Raw genomic sequence first — 27,310 nt, 5'->3', positions numbered from 1 at the left:
TTTTCATCATCAGACAGATCACTGTAAGGAGGAGCTTCCTCAGCACGAGTTACTCTCTCCTCTGGAGGTTTTGCATAGCTTGTGCCTTCTGGCCAGTTTGTGATCACCTCCACCAAACCAGGCCTTTCGAGATTTCCCATTCGAGCTCTCTGTGTTATCAGAGCCATCCACTTAGACCAGGTAGCATCTGCTGCATGATGTGGTGAAGAACCTTTGCCTTTGAACATCCAATTCAGAACTGGCAATCTAGGAGCTAGAAGAAGTTGTGACTCAGTTCCAATCACTTCAGAAGCAGCTTTCACTCCTTCATAAGCAGCTAAAATCTCTTTCTCTGTTGGAGTGTAGTTTGCCTCTGAGCCTCTGTAGCCACGACCCCAGAAACCAAGAGGACGTCCTCGTGTCTCCCCTGGAGCTCTTTGCCATAAGCACCAGGTTGGACCATTGTCACTCGCAGCCATGTACAGAATGTTCTTAATGTCTGGACCAGTTCGGACAGGTCCCAGACCCATCGCTTGGACTACCTCTCGCTTGATCTGGTCAAAGGCTGCTTGTTGCTCAGGACCCCATTGGAAACTGTTTCTCTTTCGAGTCACATCATATAGAGGTTTCACAATCTGACTGTATCCAGGAATGTGCAGTCTCCAAAATCCCACTATGCCTAAGAAACGCAGAGTTTCTTTCTTGTTGATGGGATTTGCCATGGTGGAGACTCTGTTTATCACATCCATTGGGATGTGACAGCGACCATCCTGCCACTGCACTCCCAGAAACTGGATTTCTCTGGCAGGTCCTTTCACCTTGTCTCGCTTGATAGCCAAACCAGCTTGCAAGAGAATGTCAATGATTTTGTTACCTTTCTCGAAGACTTCTTCAGCAGTCTCACCCCAGACGATGATGTCGTTGATGAACTGAATGTGTTCTGGAGCTCCACCTTTCTCCAAAGCATCATGGATCGCTGCATGGCAGATGGTTGAACTGTGAATCCACCCCTGGGGCAAACAATTGAATGTGTACTGAATGCCTCTCCAGGTGAAAGCAAACTGAGGCCTGCATTCCTCTGCTATGGGAATAGAGAAGAAAGCATTAGCAATGTCTATGGTAGCATACCATTTGGCCTGCTTGGATTCCAGCTCATATTGGAGTTCCATCATGTCGGGTACAGCTGCACTCATGGGTGGAGTTACTTCATTCAAGGCACGGAAATCAACTGTCAGATGCCACTCTCCATTCTGCTTTCTCACAGGCCAGATTGGACTGTTGAAAGGTGAATGAGTTTTGCTGATGACCTTCTGACTCTCCAACTGACGAATCAAGTTTTGAATGGGCACCAAAGAGTCACGGTTGGTTCTGTATTGTCTGTGATGCACAGTTTGAGAAGCAACCGGCAGCTTTACATCCTCTATCTCATGTTGTCCCACAACTGCAGATTCATCTGAAAGCTCAGGTCTAATGGACAACTTCAATTTTCCTCCATCAATTTCTACAGTTGCTATTCCAAAAGCCCATTTGTAACCCTTAGGGTCTTTAAAATGCCCTTCTCTCAGAAAATCAATTCCCAAAATACAAGGTGCATTAGGACCTGTTACAATAGTATGTTTCTTCCACTGCTTCCCAGTTAAACTTATATCAACCTCTATCTTAAACAGCTCTTGAGATCCACCAGTGACTCCCTGAATAGTTACAGATTCTCCCCCTTGATAATTTGATGGTATTATGGTGCACTGAGCTCCTGTGTCAACCAAGGCCCTGTACTTCTGAAATTTTGAAGTGCCAGGCCACTGGATGTACACATCCCAATAGATTTTGTTATCTCCATTATCCCTTACCTCCCCCTGGCGGAAGGCAGGGCACCCCTAATGGTGGGGATTACCTCCACATGTACAGCTGGCACAACGTCCAGCATCAGAATTAGGATCACTGTTGGAGCTATCAGAGTTGTTCTGGGAAACTGAGGAAGCGACAGCTACCCTCCTGGTATTGCTAGCTCGGGATCTGCCCCTCTGCAGCTCCCGTAACCTCTCGAAAAGATCAGAAGTTGGTTGACCATCCCATCTGTTCATGTTCTCACCAAACTGATCACACAGAGTTATCCAGATACTGCCACATGATTGCTTCTGCTGTCTGTTTTGGTTTGACCTGTTCTGGAATGGCCTTCTTGGAGCGCGTCTGTTTCTGACAGCTGAAACTTGTATCCATCTGGAGGAAGAGGAATCAGAATCATCCCCCTTCATCAAGTTGGATATGGAGGTTTTAAGTTCCTCCTTCAGCTCTTTCATGCAATTCTTTATTTCTCCAGACAAAGTTTCAATGGCTGAAACCAAAGAAGAACGTGCGAGACTATCCTCCAATTGCCTCATTTGGTCAGTGAAATGGCCAACAGTAGGAGGTGCTCCACCATAATTTCTTGCCACAATCCTGCTTGCCAGAATAGTAGCATAATTAGGAGGAGCAAGCTTAATGAGCTTTTTGGCAAGGCCTGTTCCAACAGGAATTTCATCAGGATTCAGAGTCTTATGATCTCCATACATTATTTCTCTCACAGCAAATTCTCTCAGATGCTTGATTCCATCCTCTATTGTAGTCCAAGGCTTAGGGTTCCATGGTAAATCATCTCTGCTGGGGTACCTCAGCGAGACTGCCAGTAGGATGCGTGCCCACAGAGAAACTTTACCAATGCACTTGCCTAGATGCCTGTCTATGCCTGTATCCTTTGAGAGCATACCCAACTGAGAGGCCGACTTGTCACCTACCACCAATGCTGGGACTCCCATATCAAAACACCTGGCTAGCCAAGACAGGACTGGCTCGTTATCTCCTCTGATGTAATCCTTCCTCACATGTCTAATTTCCTGTCTGGGTGCATTAGCTGACTGTATGTCATCCTCCTCCTCCTCCTCATCATCATCCTGAGGTCGCTGTCCCCATAATCCTGTTGTAATCCTCCGTTGAATTTCCTTGAGTTCAGAGGCTCTGCCAGCAGTTGCTAATCTACCAGGGTCTACATCCTGACCTACATCTCCATCATCCATGTGGGGTCTCAAGAAGTCTACCAGAGTTTTAAGGCTGACCCTCTCTTCCTCACCAGAAGGATCTTTCTTAACAGAGGGACCTGAGTAGAAGGACCCTCATCTCCATCTGCACCATCTCCTGCAGCATCTGCATCTCCTCCTGCAGCTCCTTTACGCTTTCTGCTTACAGTGGCCACCAAATTTACTGGATTGGTTTTCACATTCACAGCAGAGTTGGAAGAGCAAGTAGCCTTATGTCTTTCTTGACACAGTGCTATCAATAGCCATATGATTATTCCAAGAAGCAACAAAATTAAGATTAGCACAAGATGTCTAAGGTACCACTGGTTCCAAAGACCCTCTGTAGTTGTAAGAGGAGTAACAAAATCAAATGTGTCTGCTAGCAGATCCATAGTTGAGTTACCATAGCTTCTTAGCCCAATAAGACCACAACAAAATTCACCAACATTCAGTAACTTGTTCTTAATCCAAAGAAATTACTTACATGCCACATATCTCACAATCTTGTCTATCATGCAGGAAACAGCCCATCTGTAGACAATTGCACCAATAATAGATGAAATAGAATGACTCAGAATCCAAAACAGCTTCATTTTGCTTCCTAATCCGAGCAGAAATAAATTATACAAGCAATCAAGCCCCACGTTGGGCGCCAAAAATAAAAAGTGTGTCTGTGTGAGCTGAAATTCCCCCTCCACCAACAATAACCAGGCCAGCTCAGTCTGGAAGCAAATGAAAAGCTGTATTTACAAGCAGAGTCTAAAATCTATGATGAAATGCAATGAATATGTACAAATATACAAAATTCACAACATTTACAAATATATACAATCAACAGAAAAAGCACAACCGATCTCCCTTTGCTTCCCCCCAAGGGGACCCTCCCAAAGGGGCCTCTCTCTCTCCCAGGAGCTTCCCCCCAGACCCCCCTGGACAGAGAAGCAGAGTTAGTTAAGCAGAAAGTTGTTAACTTAGCTGCCAAGGTCAGTGTGTTATCTTCAGCCAGAAGAGAAGAAGAAACAGCAGCCAGACAGCCCAGCAACTGCCCCCACTGCAGAACGCAGAATGTGCAGAGTGCCCACTTTGTTTTGGGTAATAGCTCTTAAACATTTCTATCTATCCAATGGAAGTGTTTAGAACAATCAGTATTTTGCTTTCTTACACCCAACAGTGACTTATTTATACTCTTTCACTTTCTCTGTTCTGAACGTTGCAAGGAAAAATTAAAAAGACAGTTTCAAACCATCACACTCCCTCAGGATTTCTTTGGACTCTAGGACTAAGTTGCATTGAAGAGAGAGAACAGAAATCATGACTAAAAAGATAAGAGTTGAGCTGCGCTAATTCCCATCCACAGACGTATTGAGGAGCACATGAGAAAGAAGGTTTTGGGGTGCAAGACACAGACCTCTCACTGTCTGAGGAAACAAGGCAATGGGTGCTTCTTCAATCTTTCCTGCACATGGGCCTCTCTATGTCTTCTGTCCCTGACTCTGTGCCCTGAATATGTGATACCTGTTGATGTGTTCCCTCACTCCCACCTTCTGTCCTTGCTTTGGGCACTGTTTCTTCCAGATTAGTACTTTCTGTCCTTGTTTCTTCAGTCGCTCTTGCTGTAGTCCTTCTGCAGCACTGGGATTTGCTGGCCTCTCCCATAACTTTCAAAGCTTTTTTTGAATCATAGAATGGCTTATGTTGGAAGTGACCTTAGAGATTACCTACTCCAACCTCCCCACCATGGGCAAGGACGCTTCTTAACTAGACTTGGTTGCTCAAGGCCTCAGCCAACCTGGCCTTGAACAATCTGAGGAAGGAGGCATCCAGAACCTTCCTGTGCAGTCTATTCCAGAATCCCACCACCCTTGTACTGAAGAACTTCTTCCTAAGATGCAGTCTAAACCATTCCCTCTGGTCCTGTCACCAGACATGCTTAAGAACAGCCCTCTGCAGCCTTCCTGTAAGATCCTTTCAGGTATTGGAAGGCAGGTACCCCAGGAGCCTGCTCTTCTTTGACTGAACAACCCCAGCTCCCTCAGCCTACACTCACAGCAGAGGTGCTCCAGCCCTTGGATCATCTTTGTGGCCTCCTCTGGACTCACTCCAACAGCTCTGTGTCCTTCTTAGGATGAGGACACCAGAACTGGATGCAGTATTTGAGGTGGTGTCTCACCAGAGCAAACAGGCAGAATCCCGTCTCTTGACCTGCTGACCACACTCCTCTTAATGCAGCCTAGGATTTATTGTGACTTGCCAGTGTCCAACCTTCTCCTCTGCCTGCCCTTTGTCTCCACTGCCTGCTCCTGTTTCTGGTTTCTGACCATTTCATCAGCACTATGGCCTTGATCCTACACTTTCTCCCAGTTCTAGAGTCACAGCTACTTCTTGCCATACTGGAAACAAGCTTGGGATCTGCTTGCCCTCCTCCTCGTGGGCAGCTGTGAATTCCAGGTGAGCGCTGCCTGCTCCTGCAAGGAAAGGAGCAGGTTTGGCTGCAGCCCCCACATAGCAACCAGGCATGTCCTCCCTTGGCCTCCTCCATAGCTCAGTCTCCTTCCAAGGTGTGGCAGTTTAGGCTGGGTGCCCCCTGCCACTGCAACATAAATTACAGCTCTGGTGTCCCGGGTGCCCACCCCATAGGGGTGGACACAGGAAACAGCGTATTTCTACCCATAAATCCTGCGCCCTATAAAGCCATCTGCAGAGTCATTCTCTTGCTCTTTCTTCCCTCTCTGCTCCCATGGGAGATGTCCTCTCTTATCAGGTAACTGTGGGGGAGTATCCTCAAGGCCTCTTAGGCCTGTCTAGGCCTAATGCCAGGAGGAGAATGGAGGGAGGGGGCAGTCTCAGACCTGGCCAGCCTGAGACTTGCCTAGGAGCGGGAGGGGGGAAGAAAGAGCCCTGGGGGGTTTGGATAGACCCTCAGGTGGGAGGAAGGGAGGATAGGGAAGCCTTTGGGAATTCTGTGAGGGGTCCTGTACGCTTTGGGATACTCTTTGCCACTATCCTTTGTAGTTTTCTGTAGCTTCAGCAATCGCTTTTCTGTTTAAACTTTCCATCACTCTCCAATCCGTTTGTGTGAATCTCATTCTTTTGTCCTTCTTGGGGCAAGAGAGGATCTGTCTGGCCCCAAACCAGTACACAAGGGCAGTCAGGGAGCAGTGAGATCAGCTCTGGCTGATCTCCTTCATCAGGAGCAGTGTGCAGATGAGACCCTAGTAGTTTTGCCACAGTTCCAGCTGGACACATTGAAACACTCCAGCCTCAGAGCCTACCACAGCTACGGGGGAGACCATGATGCTGCAGGGACCACACTGAAGTGCTGGGAAACTCTTTGAGCCAGGGCTACCAGTCCAGGATGGACTTGAGGCAGGGGCTGAAGGTGTGGCTGCCACTGTGACAGCTGCCAGGTTCAATGAAGCCAAGGGGCTTCCTTCACGCTTGCCAAGAGTGTGGTTGTCCACATCCATGCTGCACAAAGACTGGGCAAAGCAAATAAGCTCATGCAGGACCTGCCTGGTGCAAGTCATAAAGAAGCAGCTGTGTCCTCAGCAGTGGCCTGGCTGCCCTGGTTGTATCTCCTCATGTTAATCAGGACAGAGCTTTAGAAGTATCTGGCAGGCTCCAAAGAAGCTCTCCATTCCTGCTGCAGTCACAGGACTGTGAATATTTAGCTTATTGTTTGATATTTTTGTGTAGAACCCTCTCGTTCTCTCAACAGGGGACTTTGCCTGAAATAATTCTAGCTGGAGCAGGGAAAATATTACAAGCCCTTAGGCAAGTCTGAGGACCTGAGCTATATACCCTGCCAGAAGAAATTCATTCCACACTGGTTGTACCTTCAAGTTCCGTGCTTGCTCCTCCAGACCCAGAGTGTGAGGAGGGAATAAGTACGCTCCCCACAATGGGCCTGTTGGACAGGCCTCTAGCTGCATAATTTCCCAGCTTGTCTCTACACCTTATCATAGCAATTTAGCCTCAGACTGGGGGCTATCAAGCTTGCTCTGCGTGCCTTAGCCTGCCTGCAAATTTGTTTTACTTGTTTTAGCCATGACAGATAGATTAGTAAGGTTGATATGGCTAATTTATTTTTTCATATCTGGTGCAGTAAAGAAGATAGCTGTAATCAGTTGTTCTGTGCTGAATAAATCTGCAGCACTGTGTCCAGTCCTGGTGCCCCCCAGCATAAGACACTGAGCTGCTGGAGCAGGCCCAGAGGAGGCTATGAAGATGATCAGAGGCCTGGAGCACCTCCCCTATGTGGACAGGCTGAGAAAGCTGAGGTTATTCAGCCTGGGGAAGAGAAGGCTGTGGGGAGACCTTATGGCAGCCTTCCAGCACCTGAAAGGGGCTACAAGAAAGCTGGGGAGGGACTTTATACAAGGGCTTGAAGTGATAGGATGTGGTGGGTTAAGGTGGGAGTCGGCTGACCCCGCAGGGGGTCACCAGATCCCAGGTGGGCGTTACTGAATCAGGTTTATCCCCACCCCTTTCCTGGCTCTATTTAAGGGCAGGGCAGGGGCATGTATGTGTGTGGTTTTCTTTGGCTTCCTGCTTTTGCTTCTGGAGCTTCCTTGCCGGAGGGAGCTACTGGCCATGCGGTATGGCCTACCTCCATGTGTGGAGGCCTACCTCCAGAGGAATCCGTTGTTGTCGAGGGGAATCCGTGGCCATCCGTGATGGGGGTTGTATATATATCAGTATGTATATTATCTTTTAGTTTAGTATGTTTTTAGTTTAGTATGTTCCTTCTTCCTTACTACCTGTTATTTCTCGTTAAAAATTACCCTTTTAGCTTCTAATTCTGTGTCAGTCGATTGTCTACCCTTTTCCTTTCCCCCTGCCTAATTTTTTTTCCTACGGGGAAAGAAGTGGGGGAAGATGGGGATAATCAAAGATCTGCCCCGGGAGGTTTTGCCCTGGTGTTTTTAAATGGCAACACAGGATGAGAGGAAGTGGATTGAGAGGAGAGGAGACTTAGGCTGAAGATAAGAAAGAAAATCTTTCTCGTGAGGGTGGTGAGACACTGGAACACGTTGCCCAGGAAGGTTGTGGATGCCCCCTCCCTGGAGCTGTTCAAGGCCGGGTTGGAAGAGACCTTGAGCAGCCTGCTATAGTGGAAAGTGTCCCTGCTCATGGCCAGGGGAATTAGAACTGGATGATCTTTAAAGTCCCTTCCAAACTAAGCCGTTCTGTGCACTACTAGCATAGTGAGGTAGTGAGATAGATACAGGTCTAGTATTATACTGAAGTTATTGAGAAGTTACAGCAAGAAGCATAGGGGAGTGCAGGCATGGACGAGGAAGAGATGGGACACAGACTTAACGTTACAGACTGCAGCAGTTCAGCATAGGGAGTGTATAGGTGGCTTATTATGACAGTGAGTCCAAAAGTGCCAAAACCAACAAACAACCTTTAAAGAGAGAGCTTCAGGCTTCAGCTGGCTGCAACTCACATAACTCTTCCTGGCAATTAGGCACAGCCAGTGTTGTGACAGTAAGCATATTCTAGAGGCTAGTAATGAGATTCACAACAATACTGGAAATGCAGCAGTCTGCAAAATGTAATGTGTGTGTATGCTGTGATTGCTGCATCACCCTACTGAACAGAAAAATCTTGTGAGTGCAAATAGCCTCAGATGAATGAACTTTGTATTAAACATTTGCCTCTCCGTGTGTAGAGCATCTAAAAGAGCCTGGTCAGGGAATACTGGGGTCTGACAGGAAGCAGTTGTGGGAGGCTGTTGTGATTGTGGCCAGAGAAGGTTGTCACCAAGTCTTGGGTGGTAGTCATTATTGTGAACCCTTTATAGGCACACCTAGGTGAGGTTCAGTGTCTCTGCATGTGTCCCTGCAGTCTCCCTCTGTGGGGCCAGCCTCTGACTTGGCTTTGGCAGCCCTCCATCTACCTGCCATCATGCAGCTTGACCTCATGTTGTCTCAATCTGGATGACATCTGCGGAGAAGGGAGTGCTGTTACAGGTGAGCTGCTGGGTGGCAGGCACCCTGATGTCAGGGTGGTGAGGGGCTGTCCATCACTGACAGCAGGCAATGAAGCCAGCTTCACAAGCCCTGGTGGCACACAGGTGGTGACATCTTCTGATCCTGTGTGTGGGTACTAATCAGAAAGCCATCTTATGTATAGAGTTCTGCCATGTGTTGAGAATGCTGGAGGGCACAATCAGAGACCAACCTGAAGGTCTCAGGTGTGCATTGCTTTAGGTGCCCATGCAGATATGTGGCATCTGGAGCTCAGCAGCTGCATGCTGAGCAGGCAGACCCTTGCTGAGTGGATGCCACAGGTCCAAGGTGGTGAGGACAAAGCCTAGGTGATACCCAAAGACATCCCAGCCCAAAGAGATGTGCACCCAGGTAATGGTCTTGTACAGTTGTTGACAGATGTAACTATAGAACTAAATTGAGTCATGTTTTCGGTACTCAGAAATTTAAACAATTGAGTTAATTTAAAACCTAACCTGCATTTGCTGCAGGGGAGATGCCTTCAGCTGTCATTCCTTGGTCTCTCCCTCAAGAGGGTGGTTTCAGCTGCTACCTTGCGTCAGGGCTGCCAGAGAAAGGACTAACAGAGAAAGACCCCGGGGGGTGTGTTTGCAGCCAGCTGAACACGCACCAGTGATGTGCTCAGGTGGCCAAAAGCATCCTGGCCTGGATCAGCAATAGCGTGGCCACCGAGGCAGGGAAGAGATCATGCCTCTGTACAGGCCACACCTCATAACGGGTTCAGTTTTGGGGGCCCTCACTACAAGAAAGACTTTGAGGTGCTGGAGCGGGTCCCGAGAAAGGCAACAAAGCTGGTGAAGGGCCTGGACAACAGAATCACAGAACGGTATTGGTTGGAAGGGACTGTCGTGTATTCTAATCCCCCTGCCAAGGCAGGCTCATGTATCACACAGGAACATATCCAGGTGGGTCTTGAATGCCTTCAGAGATGGAGACCCTACAAGCTCTCTGAGCAGCCTGTTAAGTGCTTAGGCACCCTCAAAGTGAAGAATTTTCCACTTAAGTGGCTCGTGTTACAGATAATCTGTTACCCTTTGTCCCATCACCATTGACCATAATAGGTTGTATGAGGCAGGGCTGAGGGAGCTGGGAGGAGGCTGAGGGCAGACTCTAGTGTTTGTCAGCTTCCTGAAAGGAGGTTGGAGCCAGGTGGGGTTTGGTCTTCTGTCCAAGTGACAGGATGAGAGGAAATGGCCTCAGGTGAAGTTTCGATTGGATATATTAGAAAAGACTTCTTGACTGTAAACAGTTCTCAAACACTGGAATGGGCTGCCCGGGGAGATGGTTGAATTGCCAGCCCTGGAGGTGTTTGAAAGATGTAGTGCTGAGGGACATAGTTCAGCACTGGTCTTGATGGAGTTAGAATTATAGAATTGTTTTGGTTGAAAAGGAGCTATTAAGTTAATCAAGCTCAACCATTAGGTTAATGCTTGGACTGGATAATCTTAAAGGACTTTTCTAGCCCAAAACAATTACATGATTCTAGAAGGTGGCTGGAAATAGGCTGCTTACAAAGGCCTCTAGTGACAGGATAGGTTGAGAGGCAGTGCTTTGAAATTAGAGTAGATTTAGGTTGGACATTAGAATGACATTCATTACCACGAGGGTAGTGGAACATTGGAACAGGTTGCCTAGGGAGATGGTTGAGGCCCTGTTCTTGGAGATAGTCAAAGTAAGGATCTACAGGACCCTGAGCAACCTGGTCCACTGGATGATGTCCTTGCTGACTACAGGGGTGCTGGACTAGATGACCATTGGAGGACCCTTCCAACCCACACCATTCTATGACTGTGGTCTCAGCGGCCCCACAGGAATGGTACACGGTGAAGCGAGGCCACACCGGCAGAAAGCCACACCCCTTCACCCCAGGCAGCAGCAGACCACCCCAAGATGGCCGCCGGCGCCTCAGCACGGCGCCCCCCTCAGGCGGGCAGCGGGCGGGAGTACGCATGCGCGGTAGGCGCTGCGGGCGGAGCGGGCAGTTGGAGTCACTCGGGCGCGGGCGGGGCTGTGCGGACGCTTAGTCGGAGCAGGGGCAGGGTTGTTGCGACGTCCGTTCGCAGCGGCGCGGAGCTGCCCGGCCCGGCCCGGCCCGGCCCGTGGCGGCGGCAGCAGCAGCAGCAGCGGCAGGGGAAGAGGCTTTGGCTGGTATCTGAAAGCCTCGGGGTTGAGGTGGTGGTAAGGAAAGAGCGGCGCCCCGCCGGGCGGGAGCCCTCCCGGGCTTGTGCGGGAGAGGCAGTGCGAAGGGCCAGGCGCTGCCAGTCAGCGGGGAGGCTGCTTCTCCTCTGTTTCTCCGTTGTGACCGTGTCCCGGCTTCAGCGGGTTAGTGACTGCGTTGTGCCTTCAGAGGAATCGTGCGTTCCGCAGGGTGGTGTTTGTGTGTCTTTTAAAAGTGTGGATGTTAGGGGAACCTGCCCTTTCTCGGCTGGAAAACTGTCCTCGCTTCCGTTTTTTTTTTTAATAGTAGTAGTAGTCTGCAGCGTGGAGACCGTGTTGGAACTGGAGGCTGGTCGTCTTTTAATGATAGTGAAAGCACTCTGATGAATGTTTCGTTTCCCATGCCGGAGGAGACTGCTCCGGAGGACGTGCGGTGATAGAGGTTCCTCGGGCTGTGTTTCTGATCAGGTGTCCTCCCTTCTGCAGGCAGTGAGCTGCTGGGTGAATGTCCTCCGTGTTGAATGATCCAACTTTACAGCAGCTGGCCAGGAAAAGAACTTTAGGAAAAGCTTCAGAAGCCACTCCTGAGCTGTTTCGCTTTCTGCTTGCAGTGCATTACTTGCTGCCACCGCTGCCGCACTGCAAGTCCTCTGCTTTATTGCCAGCTGTAGGAATGGGAATGTCGTGCAGGTGTGCGTTGAAGACTGCATCCGGTTTAACCTCTGTACCCTCATATCTGTCAGCTTGTTAAACTAGGTGAATTGTCCTCATGGCTGCTCCCCATCGTATAGTATATTTTTATGGTGTCCTTGTTTGCTGTTTCTGATCTAACTCAGTCCTTTAGTCTTGCTGTATGGCAGGGCTGTCTGAAGGTGGCTTGATGTTGTCCTTTGTCCTCCCACATCCCTGCCCCCTTTCTTTTTCTGTTGAAGTTTCCTCTTTCGAATCACCTTTTGAAACTGCCTGCCCAGGTTATTATAAGTTTTCTTCATCGTCACTCTTTGCCAATCTGTAAATGGGTACTGCATTCATTTCTCCTGAGCAGGAAGTTAAATGCAAGTGTTTGAGGTAAGAAGACTTTAAAGAGCTATAAAGTTAAAATTTAGGTGTATTATTTAAAAGAAAGAGGAGAGGAAAAGGTCCCAAAATGCTTCTCATTGACTTTCTCATGTCTCTCATACACTCTTGGAAGTCAACTGCAGACAAAACTGCTTTTGGTTGTTTTTTTTTTTTTTTATGTACTTCTTAATGAATGTTTGGGTGTTTGGTTATTTTGTACAATTAAAATTTTAAACCACTTACATGTTTGTCCGGCATATGACATCCCTGTGATACTGAGTGGCTCCAAAGGAGATGTGAACTTCCTGGATCTTTTCCTTCTAGCAGGTTACCCACCACCTCCTCTCTTTGGAGAAGGGAGAACCCATAAGGCTCTGTTCACCAGCTGCTAAGTCTCTTAAATGGGTGAGAGAAGGATCCAAAAGCTCAGTGTGGCCACCACCCATTGCCAGCCGGAGGTGTGCAATTGCATGTGTTCAATGTGTACTGGACACAGTATCTCTGCAGCCCCTGGCTGAGCAGGACCTGCTCTGAAATAAGCTGTGGCAGAGGTGCTAGGAGCAGCCAGTGAAATACAGTGGGTCGCCAAGGACAGGAGTTGCTGGGTGAGGGAACCATGTCTGTGTAAACACGTGTGGGGCAGGGCTGTCTGTATAGGTGTGGGTGTGCTTGTGTGTAAAACACGTGTACACACACAGAGACACGGTCAGGTTAGTCCAGGGAAGCTGTTCAAGGAGTGGTGGAGTACAGGCCTTCATGTTACATACGCTGCTTCTGCAGCACCCAAGTGGGTCTGTGGTAAACTTGGGTGCAGGAAGGTAGAGACAGAATCACTCTGTAGACTGAAATGTGTCGTGGTGTCAGGAATGTGCAGAGGGTTGGGGTTTTTCTTCCTTTTGGACTTGGTGTGTTGCCCAAGGTGGTTTCCCCTAAGCAAAGGGCACCAGTGAGGGGAGGTTTGCTTCTGCAGAGAGCAGCACAGACTAACTTGATGTGGGGTTGCAGGCAGCTGCCTGGTGCTGCATCCGTTAGGAGAGAGCACCTGCAGGTACGTGAACAGCCTCTGCCCACCCTCCTGTGAGGTGTCCTGCTGTGTCTTGAGCTAGAGAGACTTCAGGAGAGAGGAGGTTGCCTTCTCCTATACCACCAACTGTGCTGGTGCTGTCTGTTAGTTGCGGTCGGGCGAAAGTGAAACATTTCAAGCACACGAGCTTGTCAGGGCTCACCCCTGCATGCAGCCCATGCCTTGAGAGCCGATTTGCTCCTGGGTTATGGGAGAGCTCTGTCTGGCTTTGGCCAGCAGTTGTGGTGGAGAGGTTTCTGTGGAGAGTCTGTTCCTGCAGTGAGTGTTTGTCTGGGAGCAGAGCACCTGCCCAGGAGCACTGAGTCTGCCTGACCGTGCTGTGCCTGAAGCTCCTGGTATTTCACAAGTGTGGCTCTCCAGCCCTGGAGGAAGCCCTGAGGGCTGTGAGGGGAGTGGGAGGCTTTGGGTAGCTCTGGCACTTGCTTTGAAACCACCTGTGCTGCTCAGCCTTGCCAAGTGGGAGCCCTTCCTGGCAGGTGTGCCTTCTCCTGCTGCATCTGCCTGTGGCAATAGGGAAGGTGCTGTTGGAGATGAAGCAGCAGGCTGCTTGTGCCACAGTGGTGGGCGCATGTTTCTCTGAATGGGGCAGTCACCCCTTGAGGAGAGGGGGTGGTGCTGGCCCTGCCTTTCTGGTGCTCCTGCTGTCTGCAGACCCTGGCTTGCAGCGAATGGGTTTCACTTCTGTTGGGTTTTCTCTCTGAAGAGGCATCTGTGGCATCAAGGCATCATGTGCCTGTGGGTAAGACGTGGCATGGCATGGCATGGCATGGCCTGGGTGCATGGGGCTGACACGCATCCCAGGGGCATTGGTGTGGGGTTGCAGGTTTGCATGAGGGAGGAGTGGCTGTGAACTTCCCAGTGTCTCTGTGGGGCATGAGAGGAGTGACTACTGGGTGTCAAAGTCAGGGGGTAGGAGGTCCCTGCTCTGTTCCCCTTGGAAGTCCTGGCTCTGTGGACAGTGACATGGGGGCCAGTTCACTGGCAGCCCACCTCTCTTCTAACCATGTAGCCAGCTGGCAGAGACAGCCCATGCACAGGGGCTGCTGTTTTTTTGAGGTCATACCTCTTGTTTCATGCCACCCTATGCTTGGCAGGCCCCTACAACACAGAAGTATCAAAAGTCTCCAAAAATGAGCCACTGAATCCTTGCTTGTTGGAGGTGGGAGGTAGAAAAGCCAATATTTTTAGCCCAGGTATGTAAAAATACCTCTTTTTTTTTTCTCTTCTTTTTTTTTTTTTTAATTAGGTGAAGATGCAGGACCCTGAACTTATTGCAAAAACACTGCGAGCTGTTCTCCATCCCTTCAAAAATGGAGTACCTTTGTCAGAGCTTCAGGGTGAATACAAATCCTTGACCGGTGAGTGGATTCCCTTTAGGCACCTAGGATATGGCACGCTGGAAGCCTACTTGGCAAGCATCCCAGGAGTGGTCAGAATGGAAGGGAACAAAATGGGAGAGGTAAGAATTAGTCACAGTTCAGCGGTGACTTTTTTTCTGTGTTTGCAAAGCCTGTGTGGTTCATGACTTCACCTTTGTCTGTGCCATAGATTTCTGAGGAGAGAGTACTGTAGCACACATGTGGTGCACTAGTGCTGTGAGAAGTGGAAGCTGTGGCATGGACCAGGTGTCCAGGTGCCTTTTATCTGTAGACCAGGAAGCAGTGTTTGCAAATGGTAGAATATTCTGGAGTGTTTCCCCAGAAACCTGGGTTCTGGGTGGAAAGACAGTTTGTGTGACAGTAGACCTCTGGCCCCTGTCACAGCATTTCTGATTCTTGGGGGCTGGGAATATTGGTGGGTTGTCCTGAGACTTTAAAGTTTGACTTGTGTGCTTGTCTTGATCATCTCTTCAGGGTGGGGTTTAGCATCATTACATTCCTGCTGCAGAACTGTCATGGGTGCTGTTGTTTGTAGGCTGACAGTGGTTGATTTAATCTCTGCACTCTTGCCTGTCATGAGCTGCAGTGCTGTGGGACTGTGAAGACCTGCTAAGGGGAGGAAGAGCCCATGCATGTGGGGAGTGTGATACAACACCACCTCAGCTTAGCAAGTCTGCAAGGGACAAGGAGTTGGCTCAGGGATCAAGGAGGAAGAGCACAAGCTCAGTGAAGACTAGTAGCATGGTGTGAGAGTCTTTCTGTATTTCTTGGTGTGGCAGTTTGGGCTGGGTGCCCCCTGCCACTGCTGCATGAGATACACCTCTGGTGTCCCAGGTACCCACCCTCTAGGGGTGGACACAGGAAACGGTGTATTTCTACCCATAAATCCTGCGCCCTATAAAGCCATCTGCAGAGTCATCCTCTTTCTCTTTCTTCCCTCTCCACTCCCATGGGAGATGTCCTCTCTTATCGGGTAATGCCGGGGGGGTATCTCAGGCCTCTTAGGCCTGACTAGGCCTAATGCCAGGAGGAGAATGGAGGGGGGGGCAGTCTCAGACCTGGCCAGCCTGAGACTTGCCTAGCAGTGGCGGGGGGGGGGAAGGAAGAGCCCTGAGGGATTGGGTAGACCCTCAGGTGGGAGGAAGGGAGGATTGGGAAGCTTTTCGGGAATTCTGTGAGGGGGTTCTGTATGCTTTAGGATGTTCTTTTCCACTATGCTTTGTAGTTTGTAGTTCTTCTGTAGCTTCACCAATTTGCTTTTCCATTTAAACTTTTCCATCACTCTCCCATCCGTTTGCGTGTGTCATTCTTTTGTCCCTTTCGGGGCAAGAGATGTTCTGGCTGGCCTCAAACCAGCACACTTGGTCTTGCTGCACTAGCCTGTGTCTCCTGATGGCTGCCAAATTGGAAGCAGCTTGCCAGGACCACAAGCCTCCTTGGCCTGTAGTGTGGAGTTCCTGGTTTTTGAGTCAGAAGGTGTTCTCTTGGTGATTGGTGTAGCTGCATGACTTCTAGATGATGTTTGAGCAGAGAGCTTGACGCGTTTTCCTCATTGAAGCCATGTCTCAATTCCTAAAGCCTACACTGTAGCAGAGGAAAAGGTGGCAGATCTTTGTCACAATGCATGGCTGCAACAGCAGCCATGGGAGGGACAGCACTTAAGGCTGATCTTCCTTGTTGGCTCAGCTGCGTTGGTCAGGCATCTGGGGACTCAGAACTAGGTCTCCCTGGTTAGCTGTGAGGAGTGTGACGAGGGAGTTTTGTGCTGATGTCTGGAAATGTGGCTGGTTTTGAGCAAGAGGTTCTCTTGCTTCATTGTTAAAACTCAAAATTTGCCTTTTTTGCAGCAGGTACCCAAGTTCAAGGTTCTTTTTCACTTGCTCCCAGCCTGCATCACTGCAGCTGAACCAGTAACATGAATGCAGGTGCCTCTGGGAGCATTTATGATGCTGCAGTTGAGTGTTTCCTCATGGTGTCTCTGGCAAGTAGCCATGTGTTTCTAACTAGGGCCTTGCAGGGTGTAATCTGGTATCCTCCCATTCCCTTGAGAGCCTCACTTATCCTCTAATACTCTGTGTGCTGAGAGCCTTGTGGCCTCCTGGATAGCACTGGAGGTGGTGCCTTCTCTGTGGCAGCTGTAAGGAAAGAGTGAAAGGTGACTTCGGGAGGTGGAAAAGGAGAAAACTACTAAACAGGAGTCTCCAGATAGTTGAGCAAGACTGACTTTGGTTTAGGAGTGCCAGCTATGCTCTACATGACTGAAATAAGTGAGGGAAGCACCCTGCAAACACTTTGGGAAGCAGGAGAGATGCAAAAACTGAGCCCACATTGTACTTCTATGATCTTCCTGTTGCAGTTGTGCAGAATGTTCCCCGGGCAGATATTGAGCAGATGATGGCAAGTGTGGTTACTCACTGGCCTGGACTAGTAACTAGCTGGATCTTCTGCATACTTTCCTCATGCAGGACCTGGTCAAGTACTTCAGAATAATGTTTTGGTCTTTGTTCATGTCTCTCCAGAATATTTGAGCTCTGTTATAAGGTCAGTCCACAACAAGCCTGCTGTAAGAGCAGGCAGTCCAACAGCCTCTCTTCCTGCCTCTGGGAGAACTCTGTCTTCCAAAGAGGCTGCCAAGACCCTTGCCTCTCCCTTTCATTCCTCTGGGGGATGGTGGGGCAGGAAAGCATGATGCACTCACACAGAGATCTGCTAGCAACTGACCCTGGCTGCAGGCTAGGTAATCCTGAAAGGATTTCCCTTACTGCTAGGGCAGCTGTGCTGAATGCACCACAAAACATACATTCAACAAGCAATCCTATAAAGTGGGCAGTGAATAACACAAATGGATCTTAAAGTGCTACAGAGAATCCTAGAATCATTAAGGTGGGAAAAGACCTCTGAGATCATCAGGTCCAACCTTCAACATGTTCCATTGCTCCTTAAATCAAAGGATTTGTGTGAGGTGAACATTGCCTGGGTAACTGATGCTGAACAAACTGGTTGTGTTTGAAAAGCAGTGATAAAAGTTTTTCCCTGTTCCTCTTACTGCCAAATGCTAATTTAACCTCCTTGAATGTGGGCAAGATGAAGGCTGACAACTATTCCTTCGTGTGATAGGTGTGTTCTTCAATTTTTAGCCAGGATGAGGATTAAATTACAGAAAACACAGCAAGGGGAGTCAGACTCTAAAATACTGTGTACCTGCAACAGGTGGTTGTGTCATTTTGAGGAACCCTGCTTTGCTTTGTGTTCATTTACAAGCAGCATATGATTGCACCTTCCTCCAAGGAAACTTTGACTCCTACTCAAATAACCTTCCAAAAAGAGGGTTTTGAAGACTGCTTTGCTCTGCCTCAAGGGAATTCATCCAGTAAAAAGTACACTTTTTTACATCAGAATTCATTCTAATTTAATCACCATCTATACTGAACTTGAGAGTCACTATGGTGGTAAAGCAAGGAAAGAAAAATTGTATTCGTGGCAGGAAAAACCTGAAGTGTACCAAAGATGTGAAAATGTGCATTTTTGAACTATGATAGACTGCATAGGAACAAAAAAAAAATCTTTTATGTTGAGACCTTGAGAAGAGAGCAGGAGTGAGCCTGGTCATTCCCACAAGCATCAACATCACAAGCTGGGAAATGCCTTTTAGCCAGGAGCAGGAGGAGCTCTTGTGTCCTTCTCAGGCAGTTGGCAGAGCTGGGCACATCTCTAACAGTGCCTGTACACAACTGCCCACAGCATGGGGCACAGCCAGGAGAAGCTGGAGGTCTGCATTGCCCTTCAGGGCTGTGATCTCACTGGGGTCATGGAGAGCTGTTGTGCTGCCATAGATGGACACAGGCTGCCAAGGAAGCTGGGGAGGGGTCTGGAACACAAACCCTATGAGGAGAGGCTGAGGGAGCTGGGGGTGTTTAGCCTGGAGAAGAGGAGGCTCAGGGCAGACCTCATTGCTGTCTACAGCTACCTGAAGGGAGGTTGTAGCCAGGTGGGGGTTGGTCTCTTCTCCCAGGCAAACAGCAGCAGAACAAGAGGACACAGTCTCAAGCTGTGCCAGGGGAGGTACAGGCTGGGTGTGAGGAGGAAGTTCTTCACAGAGAGGGTGATTGCCCATTGGAATGTGCTGCCCAGGGAGGTGGTGGAGTCACCATCACTGGAGATGTTTAAGAGGGGACTGGATGAGGCACTTGGTGCCATGGTTGGGCTGATTGGATAGGGCTGGGTGATAGGTTGGACTGGATGATCTTGGAGGTCTCTTCCAACCTGGTTGATTCTATGATGGGCTGGGATGGTGAGGAGAGGGAGTTTCTGTGAACATCTCCAAATGTGAAAGCAGTGGGGATGCTCAGAGCTCTGCCTTGGATGGCTAAGGAGACAGCAAGAGCTGATGGCTTGTGGGCAGCAGCAGCACCAGCGTGTGGGGGGCATTATGGTGGCTTTGTTACAAATGCACTTGTTGGGAAGAAGTGGTAGATAAAACAGGTGACCCCTTCTTCCAACAACTGCAGGAAGCCTTACATTTGCAGGCCCTAGTCCTCACAGAGGGCTTGTGCCTCTGCCTTACCTGCTGGAGGGACAAGACAGCTAAGCATGGGTAATCCAGAACATTCCTGGGTTGTGCTGATGGCAACTTCTTGACACGAGTGATGAGCTGACAGAGGAGATGCTTTGGTGGATCTGACTTACAAATAAGGAAGAACTGGGTGGGAATGTAAAGGCTGGGAACAGCCCTTGCTGTAGTGACCATGAGCTGGTGTTGAGGAGCCTGAAAGGAGGGGATCAAGAGACCAGGAGTTCAGGAGAGCAGACTGTGGCCTGTTCTGGAATGTGCTGGGAAAACTCTCAAGAGCTACAATCCTGGAGAGAAGAGGGGTCCAGGGGAGGTAGTGGGTTTTCAAGGACAGCCCCTCCATCATAAAATGGAAGTGTGCATGAGGTGGGAGCAGGTAGAGGCAAGCTGGGAGGGTTATAAAGACTGCTTGAACAAGTGTGCCTAGGCTTAAGAGAAAATTGCATTTATTGTTGGTGAGTTCCACAATATGAAAGCCAAGACAGTGCCATCTCCTCCAGAACAGCTCCCAGAGCACTGCCAGTTCTGAGAGCATGCTTCTGAAGAAAGTCCTTCAAGCACCTGGTTAACTGTACAGGCAACAGGAGAAAATACAGGAACAACAGAAAAGCTTAGAAGAAAGGAGGTAGAGCAAATGGAGAGATAAGGCCCTTGGGTGTGCTTCAGTTCACTGAAGCCTTCTCAAATCCGTGTTCAAACCATGTTCTGAAAGGGTAAAGAGTCAGAGATTTCAGGTTCACCTTATGATTGAGTTAAGACTCAGTCTGGTGTAGTCCACTGGGTGAACAACTTAAGTGACTGTTTTAAACCTAAGGCTGCAGGAGGCCCACATGGATGAACAAATTGCCTACTCAATTCCATCATTAAAAGCACTTTCTTTGGGTGCTTAATAGGCAACTGGGTCTGGAAAGCTATTTCAGACATGTAAAAGACAAGTAGGGGCAGTCAGTGTGGCTTTATCAAGAGAAAATCATATGTGGCCAAAGTGGTACCCTTGCAAAATGAGATAAATGGTGAGCTGGATGAGAGGGGAGTATTGGGTCTAGTTTGTCTGAATTCTGGTAAGGCTTCTGGCAGTCTGTCCCATAAAAGGTGTCACAAAACCCATCAGGAGACTATTCACCAGTGGTACATCCAAGAGGCTGCTGATGCTGGGGAAGTGCTGTCTAACATATTCATGAGTGGCCTATATGATGGGACAGGGATCATCCTCAGCAGGTTTATAGGTGACAGGAGGGGCTGGTAGAGCAGATGGGTGTGCTGCCAGTCAGAGAGAACTGAGCAAGCTGGAGAAATAGACCAACAGGAGTGCTGTGTAATTCAGTGCAGGGAAATGCAAGTTGCTGCACCTGGGGAAGAGTGCAGTCTTGGAAAGCAGCTTGTCAGAGAAATTCCTGGGGATTGTGGTGGACACAAAGTTGAGAAGTCTTTATCCTTGGAGGTATTCCACCCCCAACTGGACAGCATCCTGAACGACAAGGTCTAGCTGATGCTGCTCAGAGCAGAGATCCTGTGTGAGATGGTCTCTAGGAGGTGTCTTCCAGCCTCAACTTTTCTGTGATTCCTTACTTTTAAGCACGGCAGTGGTGAGGCTGCTGATACACTTCGGTTTTGGGTGCTGACTGTGCAGTGGCTACACTGTCAGATTTATAAGCAGGAGCTCCTTGGATGGGAGAGCTGTCCCTCAGAAGAAGACCACCTTCCAGTGGCTGTCAACTGAGCCAGCTGGGTGGAGGAGGAAGAGGAGGGGTGTGATGATCTGGACCGCACTGCTGCAGGCCAGGAGCACTGCCTAGTGTTTCTAGTGTTGTTCATGCTCTGCCCCTGTTTCCCTGGGTTGTTTGTGTCAGCCTGGGAGGCCAAGGAGAGCTCTGGAGCAAGCTGTTGCTTAGCAATCACTTACTTTTTTTGTCTTGGCACTCAGTTTTTCTCCTTCGGTTGCCTTGCCTGTCTTGTGAGAAAAGGTCCTTCCTGAAGCTGCTGTTGAAATTTCAGAGGTGTTGGCCAAGCCCCTGAGCTTTTCCTGTTCTGAGCTGTCAACTCTCATGCTTGCTGGGGGCCATGGTTATGAGGGTAGGAGTGCTGTGCAAGGGCCCCTTTTTCAGCTCTACCACTGTCACAGAGCATGGCTGAGACCAGTGGAGAGAGCCTCTGAGATCACAGACTGCTATTTTTCACTCAGGGTTTTCTGGGTGGCTGCCTGTGTCCATGTGGAGCCTTGGATGAGTACCTGTCCATTTGTTTTTGCAAGCTGTTAGCAGCTGAATGGTCCAAAAGTTTGGGTCACTATCTCCTCTGAGTGGCAAAGTCCATGCTGGACATGCAGGGGGTTTACTGCAGCAGGGTTCCTGCACGTATTCAATGAGTGGCAAGTCTTGGCAGGAGGAGCAAGGGCAGGCTGGAAGCCCATGGCTTCTTAGGATTGTGAAGTGAGGTGGTCAGGCTGTAGGATGGGAGTGAGAAACCAGGCTGTTCCCCTACCAAGGGCCAAACCTAATGTGGGAAGGTGATGGAGGGGCTCTGGTGGACTTGTCTGTCTGCTTTGCTGATTTTGGAGATAGGCTGCAAAAGGAGAGGGAGGTGTCCAGGGTCCACGTAGTTACAGGCATGGAAATGGTTGGAAGTCCTTCTGGGAGCTGTGGATGAGCTTGGGCCTCACAGGCTCCTTTCCTCTCTGTCTTCTTCCTCCAACAAGGTCATCTGCCATGCTGTTGCTTGCAGTGAGACTATGCAAATTGCCCAGCTGGTGGCCAGGCAGAGGAGCTCCAAGAGGAAAATGGGACGGCAGGTGAACTGCCAGATGAGGCTGAAGAACACATCTCCAGTTGCATTAGCAGGTAAGCCCCCAGGCAGCAGGAGGGTCTGCCTTGGTGGAAGAGCTGTGCAGCTGCTGGAGCAGGGGTCTTGGCCATCAGGCTGTGCCACTACTGGCCATGAGCTGCGTGAACCTGGTGAGGAGTTCCTGGGAGCAGGGAGTGCTCTTGACAATGGTGCTCATGCTTGCAAGCCATGGTCAGTGAAGAACTCCTTCCCAAGCAGAGACATGAGATGTGAATGATCTTGAGAAAAGAGCTGCTGGTGGACACTTGGCTTCACTTCCAGCTACCCACGCTTCTGGGAGAAACATGTTTGAGCTGTGGGTGAGAAATGTGGCAGTGAGCCTGCTCAGTCTCTGAGGCTGAGCTCAGCACAGGGATGAGCCTTGCCCTTGCAGTGAGAAGCAGCTCCTGCAGCATCATCTGGGGATGCTGCAGCAGCTCCTGTTGCTGCTGCATGTGCCTTGGTGCCACAATAATGATATCCAGGGGCTGCTTTTTTGTACCCCTGTGCCTGTTTGTTTAAACTGCTGCAGCAGCAGCATTTTCCCAGAGCCTGTGGGTCATTTTTCTTTTGTGTTGTGTCATTTCCTTTGTTGTTGTGTCGTTGTCAGTGGGGTACCTCAGGATCAGGCCCAGGCAAGGCCCATCTGCTTGTGAGTTTGCAGCTTGAGCAGCAGTGAGTCTCCTCGTTTGTTTGTTTTCCCCTGTCTTTGTCTGTAACAAAGGATTTACTTGCTTCTTGCTGTCCTGTCACCAGCCCAACAAGCTGCCCTCTAGTTGGGAAGCTGAACTGGTGACTTATATCCTAGTCAAACAACGATTTTGAAAGGCAAATTGATTCACTGTCAGCCCTCACAGTTACTTGAGAATTGGTGTGGGACAGGGGAGTGACCAAGAGCTTGGTTCTCCCATGTGGTGTGTTCCTCTGCAGGTGTTAACTTGGTAACCTCTGCTGTGTACTGGGGGTTTGGGAGGAGGGTGCTTGCAGGCCAGGGTAGAGAAGAAGGAACTCTTTGGACAGTGGTGCAGGAGGTGGCCAAGGAGGTGGAGTTAGGCTGCCTGTGCTACCCCTCTTGTGGGAACTGCTGCTTCTGTTGGGTGGTAAAGGGCAGGTAAAGGGTTCCAACCTGTTGTGGGGCCTCAGAGGTGCATGGCTTTCCCAGGAGTGTAAGGGGAGAGAGATGGGGTCTTCTGTCTCTTAGCCTGCTGCAGCAGGGTGGTGGAGACTGTGGTTTGTGTATCCTTGGGTGTGAGCCACAATGCTGTGTCAGAGAGGCCTATGGCTGTGGCTGAAATCACCCTTCTTAACTGTCTTCTGTTCAAGTGTGGGCTCCCAGGAGGGAGCTACCTGCCAAGCCTAAGGTCTGTTTGGCTTGAGCACTACTCACAGCTGCATCTGCGAACTCTTTAGGAAAGCCCAAAGGAACGTTGCGCCAGCCCAGGCCTTTGGGCATGTCAGAAGAAGGCAGCAGGAGGCCTGTCCCTCGCCAGTCACGAGGCAGAGGACTGCCCTATGGAGTGGTGAAACCCAGTGTGGAAAGTGCACGGTCTGCCTTGCCCCCAGCTGCTGAGAGTGCACCACCTAAAGAAATCCCCATGCAGAGGCATGTCACTGTGGTGAACAGGTCAGTGTGTGAATGTGTGTGTGTGTATGTGTGACTGTGGTGGGGACCCTTGGATGCTGCCACCCAAGGAGTGTGTCTTAGGACATGGAAATCCAGGCTCCTGCCCTTGCAGAAGGTGAAGTGGGCTTGGGTACTCAGGAGGGAGATGGGTGACCCTTTGCTTTGGATGATTCTGTAGCTACTCTGTACTCATGGCCTGCTCCCATGTCTCTAGGGAGAAATGTAGCCAAGGGATCTGTGGATGTCATTGTTTCCCTCCCCCGAGGGAGATACTGTGGCCTTGGCAGTGGAAAGCAGGAGGAGGTCTGTGTGTAAGTGAGAGGTGGTGGTGTCTGTCCAGGGCCATGGCTGTCTGCAAGTGGCTGCTCTCTGCCTCTTGCTTGACCTCTCCATTGCAGCCTCAGTGTTTGTGGCCCTTGCTGGCATGCTGGGCCCCAGCAGCTGGCTGCCCATGTTTGGTGAGCTGAGCTGAGGGCTGGAGCTGGGCTTTTGCTGGGTTTGCTGGTTTGCTGGGCCAGGCTGGTTTTGAGCCCCCTTTGAGCCTCCCTAATCCCAGGGGCTTTATCCAGCTGCTGCCCCATCATTTCTCTTTCTGGGTTGTTTTCAGCTGCCCAGGGCCATCAGCTGATGGTGGTGAGCAAGTGTTTGCTGCTCCCTCATTGTGGCTGGGCTAAGTCCCTGGAGCTGTGATTGTGGTGCTAATCCTCTGGGGGTCAGTGGGCTGGGTCAGAAGTCAGCCTGGCCTGAATGGAGGTGGCAGTGGTGCTGCTTCCACAGCAGAGTGGCAGCTTCCTCCTGCCTGGTGCCTGCTGTTCCTCTGGAAGACCTGCAGAAAGCAGGTGTGTGCTGCCCCAGTGTCCTGTGTGAGTCCCATGGGTGTCCTGGGTCTGAGTGCCAGAGGGGAGGTGAGGATAGGCTGGGAGCACTGGTGAGAGCAGCAGGCAGCTCAGCTTTTGTGCCTGAGAGCAAAGAACTTTCCTGAGGGCTGGTGGCACTGCCTGGAAACCTTCCAGCTTGTCCTGAAGGGGTCCTTGGCTATGGCAGTGCTGTGCTGGTGCCTGTGTCTGGGAAATTGCCCACCATGCTGGTTCCAGGTGGATCTGCTGTGGGGGCAGGGCCCCTCTCCAGGGTAGGAGATGCTCCTGGTGTCCCTGGGCAAGTCAGGCTGTGTCTGTTGGATGTGCCCAGGCAGAGGTGTGGAGAGGCAGGTGGAGATGGCAGCAGGAGGCAGAGGTGGTGTCAGGAGCAGTGAGGAAGCTGGAGGAGGTGGCAGTGGCCATGTGAGGAGTGGTTAAAGGCCAGGGAAGGGAGGTGTGTGGTGAGCTGCAGGTGAGGGGAGTGAGGCCTGACAGGAGTGAGGGAGCTGAAGATGAGCCTCTGCTGCAGCACAGCTCCTAATGCTGTGAGTGTGGACTGGGCTGACTCCTGTTCTGCTGCTCCTGAGCCAGCTGGGTGGAGCTACAGTGGAGAAACCTGTCCCCTGCTCTGCTATTTTGAGAGGGCTGCTGCACAGAGGGGGGTGGGAGATGTGTCCACAAGTCTTCTCTTTTCCATGTTTGCAGATGGGTTGGGTTTTTGAAGTGCCTCTAGTGAACAGGCAGAGATCTTGTGTCCCAGGATGGGTTAGTTGCTCTTGTCCTGGTTTTGGCTGGAAGAGGATTCATTTTTTCACAAGAAACTGAGAGAGGCCACAGCCAGGATAGCCAACCTAACCAGCTGGTGGGATGTTCATCCCATACTGACAGCATGTCCATTAAGCAAGGGGAGGGGTGGCCCAGGGAGGAGAGAAGGCTTTTGGTGAGATAGACTCAGGCACTCTTGATGAGAGCATTTTTTCTCCTGATTGTCCTTCTCATCCCACAAGTTTTGTTGTATTGGAAGCTTTCTAGGGCTTGAAATAAAATTAGGTAGATACCAGCCCTACCCTGGCTCTTCTAAAGGAGCACACTTCATCTTGTATCGTCAGCTTTGTTCCTCTGGCAAGTTCCCCTGAGATCCTTTCAGGTGACAGTGTTCTTCTGCCTTTGTTTCTGTTGCCTGTAACTGCTGTACTCAGGAGGAGAAGCTACAGGTGAAGTGTGCTTTGGCCTAAGTAGTTGTGGAAAAGAAGTCACCTTGTCCTGTTGCCAAGGGTCCAAATGCTGCCCTCTTAGATAGGGGACATGCTAAAGGAAGAGCTCATGAAGAAGAGGATCATATTCTGTTTGAATGCAAGGTTGTCTAGTGGCCTATGTAAGTGGACTGATTTGTTTCAACTTGGCCAGTCTGAAACAGGACTGACAAGATCCATGGCTGATGTCCTGGCTGCTGAGGATGTTTTGTGCCCCCAGAGATGCTGTAGTTGCTTGTGCTTTGGGAACAGCAGGAGGGAAAGCTGCTTTGAGCTAGGAGGTCCTGACCTCAAAGCGGTGTGCAAAAGGGGTGGAGGTGTGAGCAGCATCCCCACAAGTCCTGGGCTCTCACCAGCCTCATAGGCAGCTGGCACAGACTCAGGGCAGCTGTGCCAGCAGCAGTGCCAGCATGTGCCTGTGGTTGTGGCTGGGTGATCACAGCACAGTGTTGGCTGGGAGAAGTGCTGAAGGTGACACAGCTTGGCTGTGCCTCATTTCCCACTCTGGGGCAAGGCCCTCACCTGCTCTGGCAGATCTGTGTTATTTGCCTTGGCAAGATGTCCTCCCAGTGACAGTTTGTCTGGGTGCTGGCCTGTCTTGGTGTTCCACCCAGCATTTTGCAGTGAAGTCCCACCGTGAGACTGCAAATGGCAGCTCCCTTGTGGCTGCCAGAATCTGTGTCCCACCTCTTTACTGCTCTCTGGTGTTTTGCTAAGAGATTTTCATGACCTAGCACTTGCCCCACTGCTTGGTTTTATGTGGAAGGGAAATAGGCTGTTTGTCCTCCTTGTCCTGTCACACCCAGATGACATGGTGGAGCTGCTGAAGGTGGCTGCAGTTGTGGCAGGTTGTTTCCTGCTGTCTTCTTCAGACACTTTTGCAGTATCTCAGGCTGCCTGAACTTGGTAAGTTCATGTCATAAACATCTTGCTGTGGACCTTCAAACCCACAGAAGGTGGGAGAGATGTTGCTTGTAAGCCTAACTGCAGAGAGCCTTGAAGCTGGAAAGAATGGGATGGCTGAGAAGTTTTGATGACTCCCTTGCTTGGATGAGCAGGCAGCATCCACTGATGACCACCACCTGGTTCCACACTGTCCAAGGGCCAGAGAGCAGAGCTGAAAGACCCTTACCAATGAGCATGTCTTCCCTTTGCTCCAGAGCAGTGATCTGTGGGTGTGAAATGTGAACTGTCTGCTTGGCTACAGCTACACATGGGGGTTTGGCAAGGCTGCATGGCTGGCCAGGCATGTGAGAAGGGCCAGGCTGCTCTTTTGTTCTCTTACTGCTGCCTTGGCTGGGAGGCCTCTTGCTGGGAGCAGTTTCTAGCAGCTGAGGAGCACTTGCAAGTGTGACATTTGTGCCCGTTCTGTGGGACAGCACTTGAGAGAAGAATTTGTTTAAACAGTGTAGGCAGCAGTGTCCATGTAAAGACCTTGAGGTCCTGAGGTGTAGTTCTAGG

General features: G+C 50.2%; 1 protein-coding gene across 1 annotated transcript in view; it reads left to right on the top strand.

The window, feature by feature from the left end:
- Nucleotides 1-11,346: 11,346 nt before the first annotated feature.
- TDRD7 (tudor domain containing 7) overlaps nt 11,347-27,310 on the top strand; it is a 52,562-nt gene continuing 36,598 nt past the window's right edge. The window contains exons 1-4 of the mRNA XM_054398265.1: nt 11,347-11,368; nt 14,593-14,805; nt 21,991-22,132; nt 23,526-23,739. Coding sequence (XP_054254240.1) covers nt 14,599-14,805; nt 21,991-22,132; nt 23,526-23,739 — 563 coding nt within the window. The 5' untranslated portion in view covers nt 11,347-11,368; nt 14,593-14,598. The remainder of the gene's footprint in view (nt 11,369-14,592; nt 14,806-21,990; nt 22,133-23,525; nt 23,740-27,310) is intronic.

Source organism: Indicator indicator, chromosome Z, assembly GCF_027791375.1.
Source record: "Indicator indicator isolate 239-I01 chromosome Z, UM_Iind_1.1, whole genome shotgun sequence".
NCBI lineage: Eukaryota > Metazoa > Chordata > Aves > Piciformes > Indicatoridae > Indicator > Indicator indicator.
The sequence above is the reverse complement of the archived record's forward strand: the minus strand, read 5'-3'. Positions and strand labels throughout refer to the sequence as shown.